This window comes from Rissa tridactyla, chromosome 1 (genome assembly GCF_028500815.1).
Source record: "Rissa tridactyla isolate bRisTri1 chromosome 1, bRisTri1.patW.cur.20221130, whole genome shotgun sequence".
Lineage (NCBI taxonomy): Eukaryota > Metazoa > Chordata > Aves > Charadriiformes > Laridae > Rissa > Rissa tridactyla.
The window spans coordinates 73673487-73692022 of NC_071466.1; the positions used below are offsets into that span (position 1 = coordinate 73673487).

Sequence of the window (18536 nt, forward strand, 5' to 3'; positions counted from 1 at the left end):
CAATATAAAATCTTCTCAACCAAAAGGACTATTTTGCTAGCTTCCTGACCTGTCAGCCGGCACAGAGCCCTCTTTGCAAATTACAGGGCTGTGACTGAAGATGAAAAATGCCCTGAGCTGGTAGGTAGGGCTTTGACAGTGGCTGGTCACCCACCGCGTGAGGGAGAAGACATCCAGAGAGACAAGGCTGGGAGATGTAGGCTATTAAAACAGTGCGGCTCTTCGCTGGGGAAAGGTCGGCATGCGGAAGACAATGTTGTGAAGAAACATGCAGTGGTGTCACTTAATTGCTGGCATCGGTTTGATATTGCTGAGAGTACCAGCACTAAGGAAATAATAAAAGGCAAAGGGGATGAGGTTCTGTCAGAAAATAATGAATACAGTAATGAGAGAAGGAAGCGCAAAAGGCCCATAATAGAGAGGGCTATGCAAACACACGCGGAGTCGCAAACACACCAGCTGAGCTGAGGGCTTCGCGATGACATCAGAGGCCACAGTGTTCGGCCAGCTTTGGTCATAGTTTCATTTTCAGTATTTCCTTCTTTCAACACTTGAATAAAATAGGTTGTTCTGCAGATCTAATGAAACCCGCTTCCCTGTGGATTAGGACATTAGTCCTGCCTCCTCACACCTTTCCTCTGCTCCTTACTCCAGTCATCTCCAATCTCAGTTTATTTCCAATTCTCCTATCTGCCCTTCCACACACAGTACCTCCAGCTTCTTCTTATCTCCTCATTCATCCTGCTTAGCAAAATCAGAATATATTTACAGCTGGGCTAGAGCTGCACTTGGTACTGCCTGTACCTGGCAACTAAACCAAAGAACAGCTGAACCCACGCAGAAACATTTTCTTCAGTGGTGGCAAAACTTAAGGTCACTGTCAGACACCCAGACACTTTTCCTGACATTGCACAGGAAATTTGACTACCTCTGAGACCCGTATCCGTGAGGATTCCTGTCGAGGTGCTGGGATAAGACATTGAATAAGACACAGTTAGAATGAGACATAGACCTTACCAGTCCCGTACGTCAAACTTAAAGGAAATTAATGAAAAAAAGGATTCAGGTGTGAGGAAATGCTAGCAAATGACTCTGTGGGGGAAAGGTGTCTAATGGTCTATGTGCTGTGTTACCCAAGTGCACATCTTCAGAGTCCCTATTAGTTGTTTTTTCCCATTGCACCATGACTTCTTTGGAGTGGCTCTTGAGCCTGTTGCTTGCAATGGTTTTACTCCAGCTGCAAACATTGTCTTTCTCATGGATAACATTTGCATTTCTCTCATCCTTCACCCACAAGGAAATCAAAGCAAGTGTACAAGAACAGGCTGGATGGGGCTTTGAGCAACCTGGTCTAGTGGTGGGTGTCCCTGCCCATGGCATGGGGGGTGGAACTAGGTGATCTTTAAGGTCCCTTCCAACCTAAACCATTCTATGATGCTATGAAAAACCCATAATGCCTGAAGTTATACTGCTCTGTCACAATAAATATTATTTATCCCTGTTACCCAGAAGGGGAAACTTGGCTTGGTTAGGTTGAGTGATTCACCCAAATTACAACTCAGAGGAGAGAACTCCTTCTCTGGCCACCCACTATTCAATGGGTAAATCCTACAAAAGTTCATTTGTAATGTATTTTTAAATGGGAGAAATCTGGACACATCTTCTCTGATTGCATCTAACAAAATTAGGAAGGGAGTTGTGTGAGATGAGGTAGAAACGAGCAAAGAACTCCCAGCTCTGTGGCTAAGGATCTGAGGACCGGTGGATCCCACCATGTGTTTCTGGAGGCGTGTGTATGCATACACACTCCAACACACAGGCACACATGTCCACATCCATTTCAGGAGACATACACAGTGCTTAGCACCTGAAATAAAGTGTGCAAACAACAGTCCTATAGGCAGTTGTGTAGAATATTCTTTGTCAATTCCCAAAAGACTAAGAAAAACAAAGGGCGATGCAAATTTGCCCATAAGAAGCCAGAGCTAGAGAAGACTTAGCAGTTCGGCAAATGCCAGCCTCCCAAAATGGTTCCTGCATGCATTTGGCAGGTTACATGGAAAATGGAAAACAAATCTTAGTCTGGCCAAGAGCGAGTGTGAAAAAAGCAAGTTGTTCTGACAGGTAATTCCCTTTTACATGTGCTTATCCAAAAATCTTATCTGTACCATATCTGTGACATTCAACTATACTTAGTCTATACACATTTTTAAAATTTCTATGATTGAGTCAAGTGAGAACAAAGTTGGTAAGAACTGATACAGCATTAATGGCCAGATTTTCTACTCTTATAGGCCGGACTGATGTGTTTCTACCATCTGTACAGGCTCCGTCCTCCCCTTCTGCACAGAAGTATGTTAAGTGACGATTAGCATAAAAGCAGCTGCAAATGCTTACTGTAGGGTAATTCGTTAATACCCAGTTTTGCTAAATCACAGAGATTCCCTTTGCTGTCTCTTCACAGTACTTATGCTGTTTCCCTTGTTGCTGCATTAACATACATTGCTGAAAGTAGAACTGATGTGAACTCTGCTGGCAAAGCACTCAGGAATCCATATTCTCTCTCACACTCAAACAAAGCAGTGTTCATGGTAATAATTCATCACTTATAAAAAGCCTAAGTTACTAATAGAAAATCTTTGAATATATGCCAGCTGTTACTGTTGGTTTCTTGTCCCACATTATCATAATGCAGATGAGCTCCAGGACTCAAGCACCCTAAGGCTGACAAACGTATACTGTAGCAACAGCTTTATAGCCAGCAAGTTCATCATCTGGATATACTTTCTGAGGTCTGTGGTAAAAGTGGAAAGTGAGCTAGAGATTATGGAGTGGATGTATTTCATCCTGTGTGGATGCCCCACCTAGTGCCTAAATTTTAGGTGCCTTTAGCTGTCTTCCTGCAGTAAATGCTTAGCTTCCCTAGAGGTCCACAGAGAGGCATCGGTGGTTTTGAAATCATTCAGAGCTTCCCCCGTCCTGTTCACTAAAATTTAGGGACCTAAGTTGGGTAGACACAAGCCCTTACAGAGGGGAGGATGAGATCTAAAAGCACCACAGCGAGGTGTTTGCAATACCCAGAACCTCCTCTAGACACCCACTTCCAGAAGGTCATTGTCTAGAGTAAGTCCTTCAGCTTGCTTCTGTACAGCAGTGGAAGGACCTTGGTAGCAAAAAATTCATGTCAAGTCAAGGAGCAGAAAATCAGACAACACTGAAACAGCCTGACCAAAATAAGCACTGCTAACCTTTTTTTCAGAAGGCACAGGTGGATTTTGGTTTAACAAAACTCATTAAAAGGTGACGGAGTAAAACACATCCATCAGTAAACCAGTCACACTCAACCTCTGCATTTCCTTGTCTGCTAAGCAACATAAACTCATGTGTAGACAGCTGTCAGCATCCAGCAACACACAAGAGGAGCAGCAGCTGCACAGTCGCTAGGTCCAGAATTCAAGTTCAAGGTGATGGAAGTGAAGTGGCAGACCCTGTACATCCATGGTAGAGCTAAACAAAAATCTTACACTGAAGTCCAGCTGTCTCAGATTAGTCAGAGAGCAATAATAACGGCAAACAACATCAGCCTTACTTTTTGGGGTGGAAGAAAGGAGGGAGAAGGACTTACCCTGACTTAGCAGAAGCAGCTGGCAGCCCGCTTCCCTGGTGTCTGCTATGTAACTAAGTTGTGTTGGGCAGATATATGATTTTGGACCCAAGAAGGGGATCATCACAAGTCAACGTGCTATGCCAGAACCCATGTGAGTCGTAAGGAAATGTGAAGAGGCATCCCTTGGGCCTCTGATACTTCTCAAGCATTTGGGTAGCTGACTTCTGGAGTTGAGTACCTCAGACAAAATATACAACATAGCAAAGAGAGCTTCCCCAGCTCCCACTTACAGGAGCTGAAGATAGGGTCCTTAACCTGTCAAAATGAATGCGAACCAAAACATCCATTGGCAGAATTGCATTCTAATCACTGCCTTACTAACTCCTGCTGATGCTGTTTTGCTTTGTATGAAATAATTACTGTTCCTGGAGCGGGTTTTTAGAGCATGTGCATGTTGGATGGGGTGCACTCTCAACAGCAGAGCTGTAGGGCCCTAGAGAAATCCTCTCCATCGCTCCAAGGTCTGCTATCCTTGGTAAAGCCTGTGTCCTTCAAGCAGCCTCTCTTGTGGGGTTTCCTTGCCTGACGTTTCCAGAGTACACGTGTCAGTGACAAGAAAAGTCAAGTCGGGGTTGACTCCCCATTTGCAAATGGTCCAGCAGTGCCCCCGCAGCCCTCTGATTGCCTCGGCAGCGGTCTGCACATCTGGCAAGAGTGGTCAGTGTTAGCAATGAATAAAGGGTTGATGTGTCACATCTGAGCAGTTTCTGTATTGACCCATTTCTGATGCTGTTTTCTTCTTCTCTTTTAAAGGGAAAAGTGATGTAGAGCCAAAGAGTCCAGAGAAAAGCGCAACCCATACATCGTAAGTCACTTTTGCGTTTAAGATTGCAGAAGGCAGCTGTGTTTTTATCAGATTGGTTGGGCAAAATAGAATTTGTTTGTTTTCATTAGATAAAGCTCTTTCACTGATTCTTTTCTTAAAACTGCTTTTTAGATAATGACTAAACATTAATTATTCCTAGAACTTCTGCATGCTGCTAAGTCAGACATCTTTGCAAGTGAAATGGCTCTGTGTCACGCTGAATAGATATGAGATGGTATTTGTGGGTGTGCGAGGCTGGCCTTTACAACCTGACTTCAACATTACCTTAATGCTGCCGGAGTTTGTCACACTTGCTAAAAAACATCATGTCACATATGCCTTTGATGTACTGATGTAATTTTAAAAGACTGCAGTCTGCAGCTTCACCTCTGAATTACTTGAAATCCAATTACAGCTATCTCTGGTCTCTCACGATTTTGTTGATGTTTTTGAATTAACAAAAGAAGTCAAGAAATAGATAGGAACAGGCACTTGTAATATATCAGTGTTCACCTTCACTCTAGTGCAACAATAGAAGCTTTTACCATTTTTAACTCTAGTACACAAAGGACTGAATTGTTTTGCCAACATAAACCGGTCTATGAAACAGATGGGCTGCAAGTTAAAAAAAATAAATAAATAGCATCAGTCTCCCAAACTGAGCTAGATAAGTGAATTCCTTTAATAACTACCAGGCAGGAGCATTATGAATTTCTGCAAAACCATTCACCTTTTTAATCCCATTTGAGGGAGGGAAATTCTTGTAACAGTCAGTCATGTGAATTTTAGAGTGCATCTTGCCCATAATTTATGTTTTCTGATTCCTGTTATTTAAATTCAGAGCATTATATCATGTAAATCTCGCAAAGTGTCACCATTTGTTACATGGCCAAAAGTAGTCACAGAAGGAGGTACAATAACAGTGATTTATTGTGGGATGCTTTGATTTCTGCTGCAAATACACATTAAAAATCTTCTGGAAATGAATCTAGAAAAAGCTTTGACGTGGTGTAAGAAATGGCTTGTCCTGCAGATTGTGTTGTGGAATGTAATTACAGTATGTGAGCATATTTAGCCAAACTTATTAAATGAATTAAGCATTAGCAGCCTTATGCCTTCTGATAGTATGATTGCTGGGAATGGTTAATAGAATGATTCTAATAATTATCATTTTTAAAAATAATATTGCAATAAAGACCAAAAGAAGAAGGGTTTTAATGCCATCTGGAGGTATTTTGGAGAAATGAACATATTTATTTTTGCTGATATTTAGCAATATGTAAAACATAAGCCATCCTCCAAAGTTTTTTTTTTCTAGTTCGATGGTATTTTATTCCTGAGGAATGCTCTTTACTTTCCTTTCTTCTCCTTCATCAGTTTGAAACCCTGTAAGATCTCTGAACCCAGAGTATGGATTCAGAGATATACCCCAATATATTTATGGTTTTGATTTGAGACTGCATACTGTGTCATATAGCGTGCTGTATTAGATAGAGCAGACTCCAGAATCTGGTTAGGTGTGAAAACTTCCTTGCCTAATAACAGATCTTCATACAATCTTCTGAAACTGTGCTGTCTACTAGATATAATATATTTATAATGCTTATCTTTAAATTGTTACTATATGCTAGGGCTACCCCACAGCAAATATTAGTTCCCAGACAATTTTTAGAAGTAGAAACGACTGGTTACCACTGATAAATGACTGTGTTCAAGAAGCAGAAGCCCTTCTAGTCAGATAAATTGTTTGTGTGAAAAAGGAAGCAGGAGAGAAAGGAGGAGATGGGAGGAAGGAAAACGGAAAGTGCTGTGCCAAAAGAGCAGAAAGAAAATGAGAGGGATACATCTTAAGAAGGAGGAGAAGGAACTGCAAACACCAAATTTTCAGAGAGAGATACAAAACTGAGGGCAGTGGAAGAGAAAACCAGAGGTCAAACACTGGAAACAAGAAAGAAGGGGGAGCGATGGGAGCAAAAACTATTAGTAAACTAAAATGTGTGTGTTCTTGAATAGGAGGCTGAATACCTGAGTGTCAGAGTGAAGTAAATTAACTCATATTGATATGTAGGTGCACACTGATGTCCCAGTTCTCTTTCTGCTACCTTCTGTTGGCCTTCGCCGGGTTTCTTTTCTTTTCCACCTTCTTCTAGGACAGACTTTTATCCACGGTTCTCTGGCAGTCATGAATACAGATGTTCCCTGTTCTTTTGGGGATGTAGGAGCTCTCACCTGTGCACAAGATGCACACTGAGAAGGACCTGCAGGACATGCCTAGACATGGATGAGTGAGCGCATGTGCCTGGGTCCATCTGCAGTAATGGACTTGTTCTTCCCCTGCGTACATGGAGAAGACCACGACGTTGCACGGCTGACCCTGGCAGTGCCCAGGGTGTGCGAGGGAAGAGGTGTGCGAGGGGGCACGAACGCTGCCAGGGGTCCCTGTGGGTAAAAAAGCCTGCACCCTCTTGCGAGGTGTCCCTCCTCTGAGAGTGTCGAAGGAGTCCAGTTGGCATCTCCTGGCAGGAGCGCTAAAAAGGAGCGACATTGATGTAGGAGAGGTGGCACGTTCGGGCCAGACTGTGGATTTGTTTCAGTGTGAATCAGTGTTTCCTTGTGAAAATGGAACAAACAGCAACAAAAAAACCCACAAAGCAAGTCATGTTGGCCTAGATAAAAATAACAGAAAAGACCGGGAGGAGCAAATTAATGTTTCTTTCTTGCAAATGTCTTTTTTATTTTCCTCAGGCATGTTACAAGCCACACACTCAAGCCAAGCTTATATGATTCAATGGCAGTTAATTCATCCTTGGTGCAGATTTACTACCTCCACCCAAACATTATTTATGCGGCTTCAAAGGACAGGTTGATTACCCTCCTGAATCAGGCAGTGAGGTGCCCGTGAACTGTGCGTTTACATGAAGTCTCCCCTCAAGACATTCCTCCTGCCTTGTCCACCGGGCTTCAGAGCCTCAAACCCAGGTATCATGTTGTGATCTGGAGCCCTGGGACCAAAGGTGCTACCCCTAACCTCCAAGAGTATAGATATCTAGAGGGCAGGACGCGTGGTGGTCTGTTTGGAAGGGTTTGGGTACGTAAGTGCATCATTCTGAATAGCATTATGCATAGGGGTTTTTTTCCTGTATGCATTTACTCCCTAGATAGACTCGGTATGACATAGCTCTCCACTGATAATAATATTAAACATTAAGAAACTGGTATGCATTAGATGACACACGTTAATTGATGCAACGTCCTAATGAGGCAGATAAATAAGGGCAGTTATTGCAATGCTAGAGATAACTGAGATGGATGTAGGAGAATGAGAATGATGGGAAAGCAGGGAGGAAGTCTGAGCAGAGCTGTATCCTTCTGTGCAATATTCCTGTGGCCTTCACCACCTCGGCATGCACAGTAATCGCCTGAACTGGCACTGAAGAATTGCAATAAAAGGTGCAAACAATACAAAGGTGTTAAGCTGTCTCGAGTCCTCTGCAGTTGATTCATGTTCCTTGTAATTGAATGCTTTTAAAGCCACAAGAATTCTGGATTTGAAGGGGGTTTTTTTTGTTGTCGTACTCTTAATGTATATCGCACTCTGTGGGTCATCTGGTTACAGCTTTGCTGCGCATTTCTAAACTTTTAGGACTGTTCAGAAATATCCAGCAATGTTTTCTTCTTTTGGATTCCTGATGGAAGATTCAACTTTCAATGGTCAGAAAACTTTCACAGATTTTGTTAAAAACACCTAATTTTTATTAAAATCCTTCTTCCAGTTTTACCAATTATAGTTTGAAGGACTGTGTTAGGGAGTGGGGGAGGAATGGAGAAAGAGTGCTCTTTTGATCTTTAATAATTTCAGATACAGGATTTTAGTCTTTCTTTGGCAAAAACTAGATCCTTTCCATAAACCTTGGAACGTTGCACTTAAAACTTTTAATTTTATAAAACTTCTGTGCAAGGAAAAGTGATTCCAACCAGCGCATGTGTTTCATAGGACCTTGCAGTGCCAGCGAAACTCCTCCCTGAGCCGGGGGGTCTGAGGTCATCCATCCTCCCGCCTGCAAAATATGACAATGATGCAAAAATGGCACAAATATATACACAAAGCCCTCGGCAAGACTCCCGCTCTCGGGATGACTTTCGATGTACTGTCTGTTGTGATGTTCTTCAGTACCTTGGTGTTTGTAAATGATTTCCAGTTCAGACTACCCAAGGTTAATCATGCCTGACTGTGATTCACTGCTCTGCATTTACCTCGACATTTCTAGTGCACTTACTTAATGATATCAGGGCTAGCAACTAGATACCTCGGTGCTGTCTCTTTATTATCCCTCCCACAATTGTTTTCATGCTGAGCTGCTCCAGATTTTTCCCTCCCTTTTTACAAGGGAATTAACCAAGATTGAGGGAGGCTTTTATAATTTATGGCAGTTATGCAAGTTTTGTCCTTTGCTAATACTCCCTGAGAATCGCAGCCGTCTCGGTGCGTGTGTTTGTTTGCTTTTGCCAGGCAGAAATAGATGTTGGCTCTGTTCCTTCCCTGCACCGGTCCCCAGCATCACTTGGAGAATAGTTTGCTCAGGGGGATCTTCATTAACAGTACTAAATTCAGCAGCTTCCAAGCTGCCAGTTTGCAGAGATTAGTGCTACAGTCTCTCGCCCATCCAGCAGCTGCTCATCATTCTCATCACCCTGATTCTCCTTGAGGAAGGAAATAGGAAACGGGTACTCAGAGCAATGTCAGTGTTGTTCTTGCCTGATGCGACCTGCGTCTATATTGGCGTGAGCGTCGCCTGTGGGTTTCTTGCCTTTTCTTCCTGTCTTCTGTCTTGCCCCTCGCATCTTCAGAGTGACTCACAGCTACTTATTCAAGAGCCAAAACCTCCTGCTGGTTTCCACTTCCGCAGATTGGAAGACTGAGGCAGAGGGGTTACAAGGTGCCTCCAGAGAACAGAGAGTGCCATTCTCAAACACAGGAGATGAGCTTGAGCGAGTGCTGCCAAGGCACCGTCCCGCTCTTAGTCCCCAGGGAGCTTGGCCTCTCACATCTGGCTGACGTGTGGTCTTGACCTTAAGTCTCTCAGGCAACAACTGCAACCTGATGGAGCAGCGCAGTTGGAAGAGGAGCCTCAATCCCACCTCACTTCACCGAAAGGCCTGGTGCAAGTTATTTAAAGTTAGCCTTGGCTTTCCCCCATCTAAAATAATAATTAGACCGCCATGAAGACTATCTCATTAATATTTGCTTCAAGTGTTGAAAAATGTAATGTTCTGTAAAAATGGCTAAGGATTACTCACCCAGAACAGTAGAGGAAATGAGTGGTAGTTTAAGTTTTTAAAGACAGACTTGGGTAGTAAGTGGTAAATGTCCTGAGGAGTGCCAGGGGTAGGGAGAAGGGGAGAGCGTGAGTTGCTGTCTCTCCCAGGTGCCTGCAGACCGGCTGAGCACGGGCAGCCCCTGCCCCGTCACCACACCCCCATCCTCCCCCCAGAGTTTCAATCTTGGGACAGGGGTCACCCGGTTTAAACTAGCAGGATTTGTCTTTTGTCTTGCTGAACTGGAGAGAGGGAAGGGGCAAAGCATGCAAGCTGCAGAGGTAAAAACCCCTCCAGCGGTACATCTTTGATATCCTTCTGTTTGTTTGCCAAAAGGACCATGATGGGTCAAGTCAATTGAACCAGAAAATAGCTAACAGATGGGTCTGGAGGACAAAGGAAAGGGTGAAAATCCATGCAACCGTTGAAGTCAGTTCCAACAAAAGGGCTGCCCAAACTTTTATGGGGTGTAATCCACTTTTAGCTCTCAGATTAAGGCACCAGGGCAACTTTCCAAACAGTCTTCCGTGGCTCAAGCTGTGGGCATTTTAGAAGGCAAGGACATCTGCAGCAGATGCATTGGCCAATGGTTTGGAGACAGCTCTTTTAGTAACTCCATGGGCTCTATTGAGGGCCATCATGAACATATCAACCTGTTCATGAGCCACAGATGACCCTCTTCTGCCCAGAAACACAGCTTCCAAGGGATGGTAGACAATATGAAAAGATATCCTTTAAGTTAATTTTTGAGATGTATTGTTTCTGAAAACACCAGTGCATCGATGGCTTTTAACGTGTGTCTGTGAGGTTTCTGAGAAAAGCCTTGCAGTCCATTCTAAAAAAAAAAAAGGGGGGGGGGGAAATGCCTTACTATGATGAATGAAGGCAGTGTTTTTCAGCGCAATGGAGGTCTTGAAGACTGTAGAAGTGAAAGTCTGGTGTTTATCCATGAACCAAGTTGCTGGCAGAAGAAGAAGGCTGGCTTCATTGCACTATTCCACCTGTTTACTTGAGCCTCGGCTCGCAGAGCTAACGCCGAACAGTGCCAGACTGTCACTCTGCTCAGCCAGTCCAAAAAGAACAGCTAAAATTTTAAAACGCACTCCTCAGCTCTCAAATTCCCATGAAAAAGTTCTTTTTTTCTGCCGTTTCCCCTGAAGAATTGCCCTCAGCCCATGTACAGAGCGTTTCTCTGTGTATTAAATATATAGACCGTTAAAAAAATATAATTCCACTGTAACTGCCCGCTCGAAGAAACAAAGTGATTTCACCTGTAGGATGCATCAGAGCCACTGTGGTATTGTCACAACGCTGATGTGAACCTTGCCTGCCAATTCCTAACCTTTCCTGAGCACAGACTTTTTGGATTTGTGGTGTACAGTGCTGCTGACAGCTCACAAAAAGTATTGTAAGTTGATACCAATAAATTTCTCTTCTTCAAATGCTATAAAGACATTTTCTTGGAAGATGCTTGCTCACACAGTTCTTGACTGAATGTGTCTTTGAGGCTTAGCAAAGTTAAGGTGGAAGAATGGACTGGTATTATTGGTGACTTTTTTTGCCATGTAAAAATTACAGATACATTGCAGTCGAAGATGATACAAGTGAAAAATCTTTTAAAACCATATAAAGTCATATAAAAAGACCTTAAAAACATGATGCCCATGAAAGCAGATGAGATGGGGTTTATTTGTTTGGTTTAGAAAGAAAACACCTGGAAGCCCAGTCTGACCTTAATTGGAGCTGTGGTTTTCCTGGTTCAAAATTTAGCTTCTGTTGAGTTCCAGTCGGACAAAAAGAAGCTTTATCTGAGATGTCTACAGGAACAGGCGTAGATGGATGCTGAATGAAAACACCACTGAGGTCCAGGCAAGTTCTGTGATTGACTTACATGGGGTGAGATAGGGCCTTCGCTGTCTTATTTTTAAATGCTAGTCCTCTCTTTTACCAGATATAGCCAATAGCTTGAGATAACCACCCATATTGCTGCAGGGCTCAGCACAGAGTTTTATTTATGAAGTCCACTTGATCCAGACTCTCTTGTTGAGCACCTTCACCTTTACTATCTACCTGTACTCTGCATGCCAGAGAGAAAAATAATTAGCCACGGGAAGCTGCCCTCATTTTGATGCCACCCTTGGCTCCAAGCTGAAGGGGAACGTGGTTTAACGCAGGAGATGCCCTTGCTTCGAAACAGCAGGTTTTGTCCCATTGGAAAACTTAGTGTAGTGCTGGGCGTTATTCCTGATTTTATACCAAGTAAAAAATGTTCCTGTAACATTTAGCATCACTTAGAATAAAACTGACCAATTTAACTGGTTAAAATATTGTCATACTTGAGGAAATGTTTTCCTGTATTGCACCAGAAGCGTATTATTTTTCTCTTAGGCGCTGTTTTCCTTGGACTTTGTCGTTTGTAAGGGACTAATTGAGAATTTTGAATGTATTATATATTAGCTCTGAACGCGGTGGTTAAAGAGGGGTTGCCAGGAAAATCAGGGGATGCGAATACCTGGGAAGAAGTCTATGTCATCGGAAATGCCTCCAGGAAGGCAGGCACCACCGACCCCTCTCCATGTTTTTCCTCCGAAGAAAATGATAAATGGAAGCTCAGCCTCTCGCACGTTGGAGTCGCAATGTGCGCGGTGGTGTTTTTGCTGGGCTAAAATTCCTGGTTGCCGAGGTAACACTTTTTGGAAGTCCTCTACCCTGGGCAAAAACCACTGCAACTTGAAACCCTCTGGGGCTGATGTTCGGCGGGGGGCACCACCACGGCTGGGTGCGGGGGGCTGCCAGCTTCACCGAGGGATTTTAGGCAGGGAAACAGAATAAAATGGGTCCAAAAGATGAGAAAGGCGATCGGGAGTGTTTGATACTTCCAGGCTCTCATAACCTGATTTTTTTTTTCCCCATACAGTCACCATGTCCCATCAGCCAAAGGGCGGGGGGTTTACCTTGTCCTGGGGTGATAGAAAAGACAAGAGGGGTGTGTGTGTGTGTGTGTGTGTGTGTGTGTGTGTGCGCGCGCCTGGAGGGTGGGGAGAGGAGGAGGGGGAGAGGGGGAGAAAGAGAGATACAGGGTTCTGGCCACCTGCCAAGAAAAATAACTAACATTTTGCAAAAGAGAAATCCTAAGACTGAGGTCATACTATGGAAAAAGTCTGTTTCACAGACTCTTGAGCCTGAATACAGGCCAAGTTTTTTTATGGTGGTTTTTTTTTTTTTTTTTTTTTAAATGCAGGCATCCTATTAACATTTGAACACTAAAGCTCGTCCAGGAATGGAAAGATTTTGGAATTTGAAGTGCCTTAGTTTTCTATTTGTTGATACACAATTTTTTTTTTTTTTTTTTTTAATTACAAGAAAGTGAGGTTTTGAATGAGAAGCTCCCTCATTTTGCTTTTAACTTATTTTACAACTATGAAGACCAAATTAAGGGAATCTAAAGAAAAGCCTGTGTCTCCCACAGAGTGACCAACTCAAAAAAAAAGAGACTTTTCAAGCTTGGTGGACAACTTTTTACTTGCCATGCAAAATACAAAAAGATACTGAAACCCGAAATGATGATGAATTTTCTTGTGTGGAAAAGTCCCACTGTTCAGCCATGAATAGCTGTGATTTTTTTAAACCTCTATAGTAGCAAGCTGGCAGTTTCATGACAAATTACTTTTCATACCTAACTAAACAAATTATTTAACTTCTTCTGCCTTAATCTCTGGATTTGGATTGAATGTCAGTGTGTGGATATTTTTTAACTGAGGGAAAAAAATCTTTGGCTTTGTTAGGATGTTATTGCAAGCAAGTTTTCTGGTCTTTGATTTGCTAAGCTACAACTGGAGTCTGCCTTCCTCAGGGTAAGAATATTTCCACATTATCATTTCACCTGCGGTATTTTAAGAGGGAGAATATTATATCTTGGTGTGTATCTTGGCTTTGTGCATTCTGTTCTTTGTTTAGCATGCAGGCAAGCTTCATCTCCCATAAGAGATGTGGAATATATTTATTGGCAATTTAGAATTGATGATAGATTTGACAAGCAAGCAGGGTGACACACCGAAGCTATCAAAGCTGGAGATGAATCAGGACAAACGTTTGGATGAGGTATATTGTTCCTGAAATTCGAAAAGGTTATACTTACAGATCATTCCAAAATCAAGGCAACTGTACCACTGACTTACAAAGATAAAAGCTAAGTTTTTCCAAGAAAAAAAATAAAAATGGTTTGATTGGCCCACAGACCTTTTATGGCAAAATAGTGCGATTATAGCTGGCATTGCTGCATGCTGATTTTTATTAGTTTTGTAAGATATTTTGTCAGGATTCATTTGTGCTGATTCTCCCTTTCATAGCATAAACTGTAAGCAATTGTAGGTAGAGAGAAGGAATCTCTTGACATATTAAATCAGGGATACGCTCCAGGAGATGCAATAGATCAGGTATACTAAATTAACACAGAACTGATCTGTTACCTGATAAGCGTGTGGACTTATAAAGTGTTTAATTCCATTAGAATTTAGTGCAATTATGGGTGAAAATCCTATACGTTCACAATCAGCTTTCCTACTATCAAAGCAAAGCAGACAAGTCAGCACAAATAATATCTTAAAGGTATTTAATAGCATGATGCAGACAAAGGATGAGCAAATTGCCCTTTTGTACCTTCTTTGATGACCAATTTTTGTGCCATTTATAATGGCTGAAATTTGGGAGGGTGGAGGGGGCCTTCTGTCCTGAAGTCCCCTAGGGAGTCGAGGCAGGCAACCCAGACACGCGACCTGCCTTGATGTAGTTCAGATGGAGGCCCTGTACAACAAAGAGTGAGGAAAAGGTCTGGTTGGGAACCCCAGAACATCACAGAACGTAAGCTCAAAAATAACTTGTCGTCACTCTGGTCTGCACTGTTTTTCGCTGTTGGACTTAAGAAAAAATTCATGTGGCTGCTCATGTAAAATCCACATGTTTTCCCCATGACTTATGCAATAAATGTAATATGAGACACAAACTTTAATACTTGCAATCACTGTAAGCAACAGCCGTTTCTGTAGACTTCTGTGGAAGAAAGGATGAAGCCTTTTGCCACAAACTGTTAAAAAACCCTGGGCTCTTCTGCCATCACAGAGTAAGGTTTTAGTCTCGCAAATAATTCTAGACAAGCATGATGCTTTCCAGCAGGACTTCTTTCAGCATTATTGTTGTTTGAAAGACCAAGAGTTCCTGTGGGTACCTAGACTCGTGTTTTTGCTATGCTGCCCATCTCCAGTTCAGTTAAAAAACATTTCCCCCTGAGCGGCGTGCTTTACTGTGAGCAGTCTCAGTAAAGCAGGATGACTTACATATGTTGAAAAAATGGCCTGCTACAGAGTGACTGCACATGGAAAGACCAAGGGAAAAAAAAAAAGAGGAACCTGTGTTTGTCAGGGTGGAGGTCTGCTTCTTCTCCCCATCCCTCACAGCTGCCGCTGGCACGCCGACCATTGCATCCCACGGTGCAGTAATCCCAGTGCAGCCCCGGTGACCAAGCAGTCCAGCTCCGAGACCAGGAGACAGGCGGTCACTTGGGAAGGGTGTCCTTTCCTCCTCTGAAGAGCTTTATCTTTTCAGGCTTTGTCTTCAAGAGAAAGAAACCCCTCCCTGAGCCTTTCCCATACGTTTCAGTGCTATCTAGGAGTGGTTGGCTGATACCACTCTCCAGCGAGCATGCTAACATAAGGAGCCCTGAGTACCCACAGCAGCCTCCTGTGATTGATGCTGAGTAGACCGGAGTCAGGAACCAAATGTCCAGCTCTGGAGCCAGTCAGGGGGAAGATTAGAGTTATAGTAACAGATGACTTGTCAGCTAGATAGGATTTTAGGAGTTTCATTATTACATGTGACAAGACTAAACAAATACAAAGACATATATAATACATAAACAATGAGAGGTGGGCACAAAGCTGGATGGAGAAGGTTAGATTGGTAGAAGGACTTAAAATATCAATTTTATTCCCAACTTGCATATATTTTCTTAAGACCACAGTAGGTGGATGACTTAATAACCATCATCTCCAGGCATTATGGAGATTATAAAAAGCAACATCCCTCCTTTGAAAATGATTTTGATTTATTTTTATCTAACAGAAGTGGCCAAGTACGTCTTTAGCATGATCTCATTTTGCTCAATGACGTTGCAGAGCTATGAATTCACTATAAGAACAACTCTTTCTGTCCCCTGAAGAACATAAAAGCCCTGGTGCCTAGCTGGAAAGCAAATACCTCTTGCTCAAGCTGCTTATGTTTTTCTACTTGAGAAAAATTAAAATCTCATCTTATTTCTTTGCATGCACTTGTCATCCAGTCAGAGTTTTATCCAAATAAATCTCTGTTTCTTTTCAAAGAACATCTTCCCTATGAGTTGCGTTAGCTTTAAAGACTCACCAAGAACAGAGCGGTCCAGGCTGACACTCTTGGTTTCCAACAGAGAAGCAACTGCATCAATCTTATCCTGCAATTCTGCAGCTCAGTTAATTAAGCATTTGATGTCCTAACAAGCTGCTGCCTCCCAAAGCCAAGCAGAGGCAGCCGCCAGGCCCCGTTCCCATCTTTGGCCACCAGACACAGTGACGTTCGGAGACTTTCCACCCATCATACCATGTTACACAACTCTTCCCCTCTCCCCAGCCCACAGAGCTGGTGAAATTAAATAGCACAAAAAATTAACCCCACCTTTGTTGGAATGCATCTGGGTAATGTGCGGCCACATTTGCTGCTACAGGAGAATATGCCTTTGCTGCTTTGGTTGGGGGGGGGGTCTCTGGCAGGGGCAGAGGGGAGCCTGGTAACACAAAGCCTGGGGAGCACCTCTGCAGCTCCATATCCCTGCCTGCTCTCAGGATGTCCTCGGGCACCTCAGACCCTATGCACAGGATGATTTCTGATTTCTCTTTCGATGTCCTGTTACCTGCTGTCCGTCCCATCCCATGCCATCCACCACCCCTTCTGCTTTTCTTTCCTTCCTTTTTCTTTCTTGCTGCACCCTTTCTGCTGCTCTCCTAAAGTCCCATCTCTGGGTTTTGTCAGGTTCATCACCTGCAGCCTCATTTCTCCTTGCTTTTCTCGTCTGCTGACCCTCCCCTTCTGCCCCACAAAACATGTCCCCATGTCTCCTGAAAAACAGGAAAGAAATAGAGATATATGTAACAAGGGGTACACAGATATACTCACAGTAGCTCAGGTTCCTTGATTAGTAGTGCATGTGCCTCATCGCCTGCTGCTTTCTCCTTGATTCCTCTGTCATGTCATCTTTGCTTCATGGTAAATCACTCGGCTTAGGATTAACTTTTAGCTCCTTTGTCAGGTGGCCAGGTATTGCCCTGATCTTCCTTTGGGGCACATAATTTTCCATTACTTCTCTTTTAAGAATCACCAAGAAACAGAGAGAGAGAGAGAAAAAAGATTATTCTGGGGAAAAGTTTTACCTAACTACAAAATGCTTTCCTTTTATGACTTTCAGCATGATTGGCAGATAGGTTTATTTAATCAAATTACCTTTTCTGTCAGTGTATTATTTAATGAGGGAGTTCTCTTTTTGTGATTGCATAGGAAATGTGGAAGCATTCGAGAATTTCAGATGTGCTATTTACTCATCCATTATGTTGGGAATCAGTTTAATTTCAATGTCAGCAGTGGAATTAATAATCATAACAGTTATCTGTCACAGAATGATCTATTTGGGGATTTTCTCAGCAAACCAGGATATATGCCCCATCCTTTCACCAGAAAAGGAAGTTTTAAAAAATAAGCCAAATTTGAACGTGTTTGTGTTTTGATTATCCCTTCCAGTCTGATGGTAAAGGCACGTATTTTCAGGCTTTAATTCAGTGTTGAGTCACTGATATGAAATCCTTTGCTAGCATAAATTATCCCTACTTTTTTTTCCCCATTTATTTCATTCTGAGTTTCTCAAACACTTCCGTCAAGGATGGCTCCCCCATTAAAGTACACCCTCCCTTCCTGAAAAAAAAAAAAAAAAAAAAAAAGATGGTTCTAGCTTTCCAGAGATAATGCAAAATCCCTTTGGGGCAGTTGTGTTAATTTGGGCTGACTTCGCTCTATTTTTGGTATTGCACTTCATCGTCAGAGGAAGAGGCTTCCCATGTGAGAGCAGGGGAGCTCCTGAGCGGACGGACAGATGGATGGATGGAAATGAGGGAGGTGGATGGGACCCAAATCTGGTTCTGCTCCTTTTAGGTTTCCTTCAGTTCTGTGGTTATGTGCAGCCCCACATAAGTAAATAACTGATAAATGAATGAAACCTTTCAGCAGATACATTTGATAAGTACCAAGACTTTTTATATGATTCCAAAGTAAGGGCAGTAACAGTTAAACGAATTGCTTTTTAAATAAAACGCATAAGAGAAATTTTTAAATCCTTCATTGTTCCTTAAAATGTTTTAGTGCCTCATTAATTCTTGATTAGCCTGGTTGTTAAGAGGCCATTATTATGTGGTAATAAGGTGTAGGAAATTACCTCTAGGACCATAGTCGTGTCACACAGACCTGCTATAGTTAGCACCTCATCAGGTGCTGAGACCAAGTACCAGTGGTATAAATCAGGGGTTCGCTGCCTGTTGGTGGGGCTTGTGGTGGTCCTGTGTGATGGGGTGTTTGCTGAGATGATGTGAGTCCTGTGGTGCAGGGAAGTGGAGAAGACATAACCCTCTCGGCAGCCTCCTGTCCTTCAAGGACCCCCCGGTCTTGCCTTTGGCAGAG

General features: G+C 42.9%; 1 protein-coding gene across 1 annotated transcript in view; it reads left to right on the forward strand.

The window, feature by feature from the left end:
* The window catches only part of AFF3 (ALF transcription elongation factor 3), a 327221-nt gene that overhangs the window by 200649 nt on the left and 108036 nt on the right, over nucleotides 1-18536 (forward strand). The window contains exon 7 of the mRNA XM_054190585.1: nucleotides 4421-4472. Within this exon, the coding sequence (XP_054046560.1) occupies nucleotides 4421-4472 (52 nt within the window). The remainder of the gene's footprint in view (nucleotides 1-4420; nucleotides 4473-18536) is intronic.